The sequence below is a fragment of the Limulus polyphemus genome, unplaced genomic scaffold (assembly GCF_000517525.1).
Source record: "Limulus polyphemus unplaced genomic scaffold, Limulus_polyphemus-2.1.2 Scaffold1147, whole genome shotgun sequence".
NCBI classification, from domain to species: domain Eukaryota; kingdom Metazoa; phylum Arthropoda; class Merostomata; order Xiphosura; family Limulidae; genus Limulus; species Limulus polyphemus.
In genome coordinates, this window is record NW_013666757.1 from 3,890 (window position 1) to 15,317 (window position 11,428).

Below are 11,428 nucleotides of genomic sequence, written 5' to 3' on the forward strand. Positions count from 1 at the left end.
TTTACTTCTACCATAACAAGAATAAGCTTAGTTATATAATAAACCTTTTGGTACATCCTCTTCTTCACATAAATATTCTTGTAAGTACATTTATCAAGCATTGTTTGTGAACTAATTTTTGTCCTTACATTACAATGCATTATTAGTACTAAGCCTTAAGTATTTTCAACTTCTAATACAATTAAATTGTATGCATTTTATGAAATAATGAATAACACTTTGAGATGAAATATATTTTCATTAACTATTAAACAACTGTTTCATTTTGGTTAACATAAAACATTAAATACATTACTCACAAACACAAGTACATTTCAGACTCTAAATCATAATAAGACTGATAACTAGAAAATTATCATCAATCTTATTGAGACATAATGTTACACACACACACTACTGATCAAAAGATCATGCTTGGCCAACATAAGGTGTTACACACCATAATAATTGATACATTTCAGATTCTTTAAAAAACATCCTTCAAGTTTCCCTTAGGTAACATTCACAATATGACCACCAACTGGTTGATATATGTAATCTCCAACATATTAAAATCAGGGATAATTGTGATATTATGTTTCAAAACCTTTGAATTAATATTTCCTGTTATTATAGTCACTATTGTTATAGTAATTACAAATGATGAATCACCAAAGCCTTTTCTTCCTGATAACATGCCTTCATTTCACCAATTCAAAATGTTGGTTTTTAAACCCTAACAGCTCCTTATACATAAATGGGCTAAATGTCCACCCCCAGCCATACACAGAGCATTTTTAGCAGAATATCATGGTCTTGCCCAACCCCTTACCATCTCAAGAAGAAAATACTTTAATGGTTCAAAAAAGAAATTCTATGGTTATATACATATCAACCAACATAACTTACTTTCAACACCAGATAAACTAATACTTATACGTTAGTTTAAATAACAACATTTATATCAGTGCATTACTTGCAACAGTTAAATAGAAACACCATTCCAACTGTTTCAGGAAACTTTCCATTTACTATTTTAACATAGGGGAGAAATTGCTGAACAAGAAAGCTCTGACACTTCAAAAAAACATTTATACGTGTGTGTTTAGATACAGCTACTACAGTTTTAAAAACATTGGAATTTTACTTGAAATACCTTTTCACTGCTGGAAGGAAGTTTTTTTTCATTTGAACTCTTCATCTGACTGTACTGATATAACTTATTTCAACTTTAATATTTTAATGTTAGTGTTGGTCAATTTAATTCCACTACAACTTACAACAGTATAATCTGAGAGGTGATCAGTGTAGCTTCTGTTAAACCTAATGTTTCATATGATTTTTATTCAGTATTTGACCAAGCTTTCTTGATCTATTGACTTTTTTTTTTCCTTCTTAAGTCTAATAGGTAATCTGATTATATCTATCAGCTTCATTTCTCTGTGTCTCAATAAATTATCCAATTCTGTTAGGCAGTTAACTTTTTTGAGCATAACATATTAACAAACCTAATACTACATTGTAAAAATACAAATAAGAAAAATTGTAAGTACGGTTAGTTCTTGATAGTGAATATATTCACTTCAAAATACCACTATATAAATTTACACTAATTTCAACTAATGGAATTCTTAAGGATGAAGTTTAAAACAAAGAGATACTGCATTATATTCATAAGTACGATAATTGTACTTTCTAATATATCATCTGTAGTTCTTTTATACTTAAGACAATACTGTTTTATCTATCCCATACTGGAATGTACAGAAGCTAAATCAAAACCCTGAATGATTACAAGTGGATAAGCAAAACAATTAATTTTTGATAAAGGCATAAGGTTAAAAACACAAACCTTAATTGAAAGTTGTTAGGATTATAGGATTAAAAAGTAGAGCACAAGCTTAAAATTAAGGTATGAAAGCTGTGTTCCATCAGGGGAGTAAAGCTTTTCAACACACCAATACATGTGTTAATACAGGCAAAAGCTGTGTTCCATCAGGGGAGTAAAGCTTTTCAACACACCAATACATGTGTTAATACAGGCAAAAGCTGTGTTCCTTCAGGGGAGTACAGCTTTTCAACACGCCAATATATGTGTTAATGCAGACACTGTTAACATCTTCAGGTACAGAAATGAAATAAAGAAACATTCTACCCTATCTGAGACATGTCTGATCATGGTTGTAAGCTTTGCAATCTGATGAAGAGCGCTAGCTCAAAATGTCATCCTCTCAATATAAAGATATAAAAAATTGGTGATTCTTTAACCTATTCTTTAATTATTATATATATGTCTGATCAAGAGTCATTCATTACAAGTATTACCACCTAGACATCACTGTTGGATTAATTACCAAACACATATACTTCGTACCAAGAGGGATAAAAGATGCTTTTTTGGCACAAGATATCTGTATGGAACTCCTATCAGTTTTTTGGAATGAATTTAGCTCCAAAAAGTAAATTTAGTCTAATGATAAAAAACACACAGAAAATAAAATAAACTATAATTTCAGACAACATGGGATGTAAAGGAAAACCAATCCTGAAAAGAACAAAGAAGTGATAATATTTGTTAGAGTTATTAGAATTTCCCTAGATCAGATCTCATACTTGAAAGAACATCTTCACACCATATATGTTGAAGATTGGTTAACTTCCACCCACACAATTCAGAAAGATATTGTTTCTATGACTCAGGTTCTTTATAGGAATTTAAAACATTACCTACGTCACACAAGAGTTCAACCTGAAAGTTTACAGGAAAAAAAGACTGTTGTGCTGGAATCAAAATATTATTCCTCCTCAGAAAGTTGTCCAACAATGTTACAGAGAACAATATTACACATCTCCTTTTAGCATATGGTAATTTGAAAAAAAAACAAAAAACAGTCTCAACAATGAAATTATTCTAACACTTTTAGCTTTTATAAGACATTCTGACAATGATAATTATGTTTAACAATGTGCACATCTAATATTAATAAAGATGAAAACAAGTTTTTATAGAAGTATACTTAAGTCTGGATTCTAATAATTTTGTATTTTTATCTTATATGTAAAAAAAAAAGAGTATTGAATTTATTTAAAAACAGTTCTTGAGTTACTTAAAAATTATTAGTAAATCTAGTACAGCATGTGAATGAAACCAGAAGAGCAATCACATTACAATACATGCATTATGTGAATCACACAATGCTTTAAAACATTGTGTATTTAGTAAAACTAAGCACCAGTTTAATCTATCATATACTTGCTAATTTAATATACTAAAATGTGTCTGATGAATCAAGTGCTATTTAAATGAGTAAATGGACATTTTACAAAATTGTTCTACAGGGTGGCACAAAAGTAACAGGACTGAGAGCATCTTCCATTTACCTATCTCATGTATTTACTGTTAGATAGAGATTGCTGTCAGAAAATACATTTTTCCTATATATGTTCCAGCCTTACTATTTTTGGGGTTACACTATATAATTAAGTAACTATAATATTAGTAATATTTCTAACATGTCTTTCGGCTATAATAAATTGTTTCAATTAATTAATTTGTTATAATTACAGTCAAAAAAGCATTGTTAAATAAATAGCACACGACCTTAATGTGTGTAAAGTGAATAACATTACTAACACTGTTTAAAACATCTAAACAGTTACAAGAATTAAACAATAGCTCAATGAACGTTTTAGGTTAGTCACAACACAATTGTTATAAGTTACAACAATAAACTTTTGTAGTGCTATAATCATGATTTAAAATACAAAGTTACAATAATAATCTAATTTAAAAAAAATGTGCAGATGGTATGTTTGGTTAAGGTGTACTTTTTTAAGGTTGCAGTAACAAAATGACAAAAATGAGTTGATATATGAAACAGCTAACAACAATAGTACATTCAAATTTGTGAGCCTAACAGTTTATAATAATAGGAAAATATGACGTATGGACACTATGTGATTCAAAGTAAACATGGATATGGCACAAACATTAATAAAACCAAACATTTAACTTAATACCAAAGTGACAATTCAGGAAGACACAATAAGATAATTCATTCACAAGTTAAAAAAAGAATAACTTTTCACCTTCTACATATTTTTAACTTTTCAAAACAACCCCTGTAAATAAACAATGAAACTGAGTTACCTTTTTTTAAATTTTGTATATTGTTGTCAAAATTTGTTTGAAATAATTTTAGTAGTAAGCTAAAACTTCAGTTTTATTTGCATACATATCGTACTTTAAATTCCACAATTAAAATTCTATCTTTTTTAATGTGTTAAACTTTTTCTTTTGGTGTTAAGCCTAACAGTTGAAAGTTTAGTTGGTTATTTAACAATAACAGTGGTTAAGTAAAGAAATTAATGTCATTATGTAATGAACCAGTTAATAATAACAAATTAAGACTGAGTAAACACAGTAACAAAAGAAAAACAACCTTAAAATGAAAGGAGGGTATATAAGTTAACAAAATGTCTTAATAAAAATGTTTAATGAATGTTATATAAACGAAACAAGAAAATAAACTTACAATGTAATGGATTAAATGAGGATGCTAAATAGTAGCACTGTTACATAAATACTAACAAAAATTTAACTGAATATTAAACATGCATTTAAAAAATAAGAAGACATAAACCACCTTAGATTTTATATGAAATACTGTTATCTATGTACACAATCCATACAAATTGAAACACTTGTAATAAAAGACAATTTACTGTAATATGAAAAATATTGGTGGGTTCTGCAAAAGTTTGGTTACTTAGGGCTAACAATATAACTTATTGTGTAGCAGAAAAATTAAGTTTGATTATGAATGTGTTAGAATATGTGAAAATTAACACATGGTTTTGGTGATTATGGAAAATCATTATGGATTTGTACTCAGTTTCATGCCTTATATAGTATCAGGTATAATCAAACCATCTTAGCATATACACAGGAATACACATACATATATGTATACTTATACATATATGGAATATTTATGTAACTGTACACTTTTATAAAACCTGCATCAGTTAACAAATTGGCTATTTTTTTGTAACATTCTGCACAAATTAAAAAAATATTCCTCTAGTATACACAGAAACAGTATTTGGCCTTATATGTTAGAGATTAATGCATGTACAGTATGTAAGTACAAATAGATCCTCATCATTCACTCAATGTCTAATAAAACTGCTCTCATTGTTTCATGACAAAAATTAAAAATTCAGAACTCCAGCCTTTTCTTTTACCTTTGTCCAGTCTGAAAATTATTAATGGTTTAAGTTTTTGAGATTTTCTTTCCACTGTCTTTTATATCAGGCTTGCCAAACTTCTTCTCATCATAGCTATCAAAAGTTTTCTTTTGTGTTTTTATTATCGTCTCCGCCTCCTCTTCTTCACTCAGTTCATCCTTCTCAATCGGACATTGATAACATCTAAAAATAAAATGTTTAAAATAATATAATATTTAAAAAAGTGTTATACCTTCACTTCCATACTGTCCAACACAATAATTTAAATTATTGAGTTGGTTTCAGCTGAAAAATACAATCAATATTTATTGCATGCAACACCTCGTATTTACGAATTTGGCAGCACACAAGGAATCTACATGAAGTTTGTTTTGTTGTTAAGCACAAAGCTACACAATGAGCTATGTGCACCATGAGTATTGAAACCTGGTTTTTAACATTATAATCCAATGTACTTACTGTTGAGCCACTGGGGGGCTCCACGAAAAGTACCACTGTTTGTGTTAGACCATGTAATTAAAAGTAACTAGGGCTGTCCTCTACAGTATAACTAAATGCACTAATAAAATGCAGAAAAATTTTCTAAGTTTATGAGCAAAATTATCTTTTCATTAATTACAGTTTTTATATATTTATACAGATGAGTTCACTTCTCTGTCATTAATTACATAAAACACAGGTTCTCTTCATATCATTTGTATGTGATTTTCACATACAACTTTTTATTGTTGGTTACCTGCAAAAAAACATTATCATAAAATATTTATTAGCAAGAAATGAGTAATTCATTTTAATTAATAACATAACAACTATCACACTTATTATGGCTACTGTATATGTAAGTTACTAGCTTTTTTCTAAGGAAAATACATTGGTGAGAATATACATCACTTTCGTCACTTCAAAATATGATTAAATTGAGATCCTAGTTAATCTAAACAAAGTCACAGACTAGCAAGAAATAAGATAGTATACTGTGGAAGCCTACCTCATGGCATATCTCTTTCAAATATTAATGCTTATATTGGCTCTGTTCAGAATTTATAAAATCAAGGAAAGTAGGACTGTGTTTTTTTGTTCTTTTTCTGGCTTAAAATTTTTTTGTGTTTTGCTAGCTTGGCATTTGTCTAAATAAAAAAAAACATTAATGTGATTTGTTTACTTTCCACAAACACTTAATAATTAAAAGTTTCTGAGTATCAAGAAATTTTGTTTCATTCTAGATGGTAAGAGAAGAACTTGTTATACTGCTTGCTTACCTGCTTTCATTTATTCCATAATTAATACAAGTAGAACCAATGCATTCACAACAACCATCATGAAACCATCGATAGCTGGCTGCTCCCATGGATCTACAAGAACTTTTGCACTTATTCCATGACATGCACTGAGACATGTAAGCAACAGTACAGTTTACTTCTTGATCCTCCAAGTCTTCTTCTTCAATTCCTGTTCTCACTGTTAGAAAGTAAGAATTCCAACTTTTAGTTCTGCTTTTAATAAATTATAGTCAAAAAAGACAATGTAAACTGTGTTAGCTGGCACACATTTCTGTCTTGTCATTATGAATAGTTAAATTTTAAACAAAACTGCAAAGTATCAATAAACAAAATGGTATTCAGTGAAGGTCTAACTCATGTTATACTTTCTAGTGCCCTTACTCAACTAGTTTTTATCCTCTACTCATTAAAACTACAATTTTCCAGAATTTCAAATTCTATAATTTTCATTACCTTTTCATTTTGTATGTTTTCAAAAGTAACTGTCAAATTGATCAAAAAACGAATATCAATGTGTAAACATTATAAAAAACTGTATGTAAATTTTGGTATTATTGAGTTAATAACAGAACAAATGGTGAACACAAAGCACTAACTATATACAATAAAATATTCAGATTAATGATCATACAATCAACAAATTAATCTGAGAAATTTTTCTTTTAAGTATTCATAAAATATTTTCATGGTGATTTTCATACTCAAAAACTAACATGATGGTTGTTTTTTTAGTTGCTCTTACATTTTATATATCCTGAAACTGAAGAATTAACTCCTTAAACCCGTGTGGACACTTCCACTGTCCAATGAAAAATCCCAATTTACCCACTTGACAGTGACAGCATTTGATAACATTTGTATTTGTTTAGCTGAAACTTATCCAAACCATGTTATTATCCATCTTTATAAATAGATTGGACATTCTGTGAAGCATTGTCATTTGTTTTGAAACAAATTTCAAATCAACAAGTTGTATTCGAGATGATTTTTTCAGTGTTTTCTTGTGAAGTCTAACAATTTGTTTACATCAATTGTAAAACAAAGATGATGAGTGGAAAGACGCCATGGAAATGTTTTACTGCAGAGCAAACAATGAGTCTGTTCAATCAGTCAAATGAAGAAGGGGGTGATGACGATGGTGATTCTGATCTGGAATTTGACTTTGGAAGAGACTCTCGTGATGAAAGCGACTCAGAACAGTCATCAAGACCCAGTTCCTGTGCTTCTCAATTAGCCGATCAGATGGGGGGCATCGTCCCAACCAGGACCTAGTGGTACAAAGAAGTCAAGAAAGTGAGCCCCAGTTAGACCTAATCCACCTCCTAGATCTACGTCCACTACCAGAACCACAGATAATGATTGGGCTGAAGTAGATCTGCAAGATAGGTCAGCCACAATAATGACATTGAGTTTTTGCCAAAGAACAGGCATGATCCTGGTGTACATACTGACATCAATGATAACTGAATGTCCCACCACTGTTTCAGATCTCTGTTTACAAAAGATGTACATAATGCTTTCATCACTGCTATCAATGAGAAAAATGTCAAAGCACAAGTTACAAAGAAAACACTTGCTCGGAAAAGGTTGAGGTATTTGAACTGGACTCCTTTTACCCACTATGAGCTGCTGAAGTTTCTTGTGATGACAAAATCAATGGGCATCGACAAATGTCCTAGCATTCGAGACTACCTCGACACCCACCAGTCTCTCTAAACACCCTTCTATCACCAAATGTTCAACAGGAAGAGGTTTGAGGCTATTTACTCAGCAATACTTCATGTGGGTAACTCTAATGCTGAAGGGAAAAACAAAATAAATAAAATTGAAATTTGATAAGGTGTGGTTATAATTATTAGGACACCATGAAAATAATTCCAGCAGAATGCAAAAAAGTATAGGTTTAAAGATTCAACAATCCTTTCATATTATGTATGTGGTAATGCACAAGAGCAATTAAAAACCCCATAAGGAACCTTAGGTATTTTTAAGTGGCTGTTTTTTGTTTTGTGTTCAAATATGATGTGCCCAGCTTACCAGAAGAAAACTTTATTTCATTTTTTCCATTTGCAGTAATAATTGTTATGTGTGCTGGGAATGTGTAGGATATCCAACGAAGCTTGTGGTCTTCCTCTTCAGTCAATACTGTGAAAAGTGCTGGAATTGGTTCAGGAAGATCTTCAACGTGTGACTTCTTACTCAAATCTGTGTCTGTGTCATTGGGTTTAGGACACAACTCTAGAAAACAAGGAATATATTTTTCTCACACTGTACCAAATATTGAACTAAAAATTCAATAAAGCAACTCCTTCAAAGAATCCACTAATCTTCTATTAAATCAACTTTCTCCAATACTAAAACGTATACATTTTACTAAAACTTTTATTAACAAAAACCACAGAGAAAACATTTTTAAATATTCTTCACATGAGCATGTGTAGGTTGCAGTCACAAAAATTCATAAATTTAAACATTTTAAATGAATAAATTTTTGATGTCATTAAACAGAATTTCAAACACATCTTTACTGCTTCAATATAAAGATTATGACATTATTAATTGTAATTACAAATCTTAATTGATTTGTAATAACAAACTGTATATATGTGTACGTGTATATTATAGTGGACATATTGAAATTAAGGCAGTACCTGGAATACATTATTCAAACTTTAAATCATGTTTTTTGTTTAGACTGTCTTCTGAAAAAAGTTCTGGAAATTATTTTTGTTACTGATTATGTTCCTTTCTCAAGAAATATTTGTATCCAAAACACCATAGTCCCATTTTAGCAACATTGTATAAACATCATTTAAATAACAGAAAATGTTCATATACACTTTAACCCTATGTACACAGGTGGGGGTAATAATGTGCATGCCAAATTTTCTTATAGAGTGACATTTAACATGGTATTATGCATTTGATGTCAGAGTTATCAACTATCTATACTATTATTCTGCTTCTTTGTATGTACGACCATTACGCTTTGTGATTGAGAACCTACTGAATAAGCATGCGTAGTTAGAATGTTTCCCCAATAAAAACCGCGCATGTGCATTATTCACTCGACGACAAACAGTCTGCCTGCAGCAGAGAGCTGCAAAGCTCAGTGATCAAGTCGCTACAATTGCTGTATGAAACAAGAAGTAACAACAAAAGGAGAAGGTAAATATACTTTACTAACCATTTTATACAACAGAATATTAAAAACTTATCAAAGTTTTTAAAAAAGTTTGATGTTAGGTTGTAGAATAACATTTACTTATCAATAGTATTAAGTACAGTAAAGTTTAGTCCTAACTAAACTAAAGTAAAAAAAAACGTACACAGGTTACAGTGTTAATTTATCTCTTTATCGAACTTAGGCCTAACACAAGGTAAAGTTTTAACATACAGCCTATATACAAGTAGATTTACACATTTCATTGTCTACGATTACAATTCGTTTGTATTGTGCTAGAAATGTTATATCTAAAGAATTACTGTTACAATAAAGATACTAATTTGGCCGGAAATGTTTTGCGGGTCTCTGCTAGTTCATATTATCCTACATTGCTGGTTTAGCAACAGTTCATGGTAGGGTGAACACCAGATACAGTATTCCGGTACTGAAAAAACTGTAGATGTGCATTTTGGAGGTTCTAGAGGTTATGAAAATGCAATCTGTATGATAAACTAAGGTATTTTTATTTTTCACATGAACATTTCCTTGCACTATAATTTGTTAAAGTCTGAGTAGACTGACATCATCTGTTCCCAGACATATCTTAAGTACTAATATAATTGTAACATATTATTTTTGTATACAATAGACTTGTATACTTAGTAAAAAACTCGCCACATTTTGTGTAGATACATGTAGTAAATTCGGAATTACAGTCACCACTCCTTCTCTGATATGGGGTCCGTCACTAGACATTCACATGCACATTCAGTTAATTTCTACTTACCTACACATGAGCAACACTCTGTATATAAATCATCCAAACAATAGAAACAGTTACGATTGCAAGTCACATTTGTTTTCTCGCACTTGCAGGACTGAGTGAGCATACATTTGCTTACAATTGATCCACAGACTCCTTCATTGCACTGGTGAGTAATGGACAGAAAAGTAACAAAGACCACACCAACAAAGATAAACATCACCTTTCTGTCCATGTTGACTCCCTAGAGGAAAACAAAAGACTTAAGACCAACATGAAGAAATAAAATACAGGTTTGAATATCTTATATTACAATTATTTTGAATATGCAAATCAGGATGTCATGTGATAACCACAGCTGATACAAATCTGTGATAGTACAGATTGCATCAAAACTACAATTTGAATTACTTGGCATTTTGCAAGTAGTCTAATTTTCTGGTTTAACATTTTTATTACTGTTTAGTTTAAAATCAATATAAAAACAAACATGTGTAAGAAGCATTATATTGATATATAAAAAAAAGTACTCAAATTTTTGTGTGATTTTGTAAACTGGTACATGTTTACCTGACATACATGTACACTACAGAGTTAACATAACATAATATTTTGGGACAACATGGGACCTATTGGTTCATCTCGACTGTTCCATCCTCTAAACTAAACTAAAACTATTAATAAACAAATTAAATTTTCAAAAATCTTAAAGCAAGCCCTTATCATTCATATAGTTATCAAGCTTTTTCTTAACCTCATTTAAATTTACTGCTACCACAACATTTGATGGCAACCCATTCAAAAGGCCAACCACCTTGTTAGAAAAATTAAACTTAGTTAAAGATGATTCCTACCCTGCCAAAATTTATATTTGTATCCCCTAGTCCTACTGTTTTCACTGTTAAGTATGAAAAAAGATGATGCATCACACTATCAATTCCCTTTACAATCTTAAACCCCTCAATCAGATCCTCCCTAACTATTCTTTTT

General features: G+C 30.4%; 1 protein-coding gene across 1 annotated transcript in view; it reads right to left on the reverse strand.

Annotated features, from left to right (window-relative positions):
* Positions 1-4,539: 4,539 nt before the first annotated feature.
* Positions 4,540-11,428, reverse strand: part of LOC106462345 (protein twisted gastrulation-like) — a 10,831-nt gene continuing 3,942 nt past the window's right edge. The window contains exons 2-5 of the mRNA XM_013922259.2: positions 10,463-10,682; positions 8,547-8,747; positions 6,489-6,687; positions 4,540-5,412 (exon numbers count right to left, since the gene is read on the reverse strand). Of these exons, the coding sequence (XP_013777713.1) occupies positions 5,256-5,412; positions 6,489-6,687; positions 8,547-8,747; positions 10,463-10,673 (768 nt within the window). The 5' untranslated portion in view covers positions 10,674-10,682 and the 3' untranslated portion in view covers positions 4,540-5,255. The remainder of the gene's footprint in view (positions 5,413-6,488; positions 6,688-8,546; positions 8,748-10,462; positions 10,683-11,428) is intronic.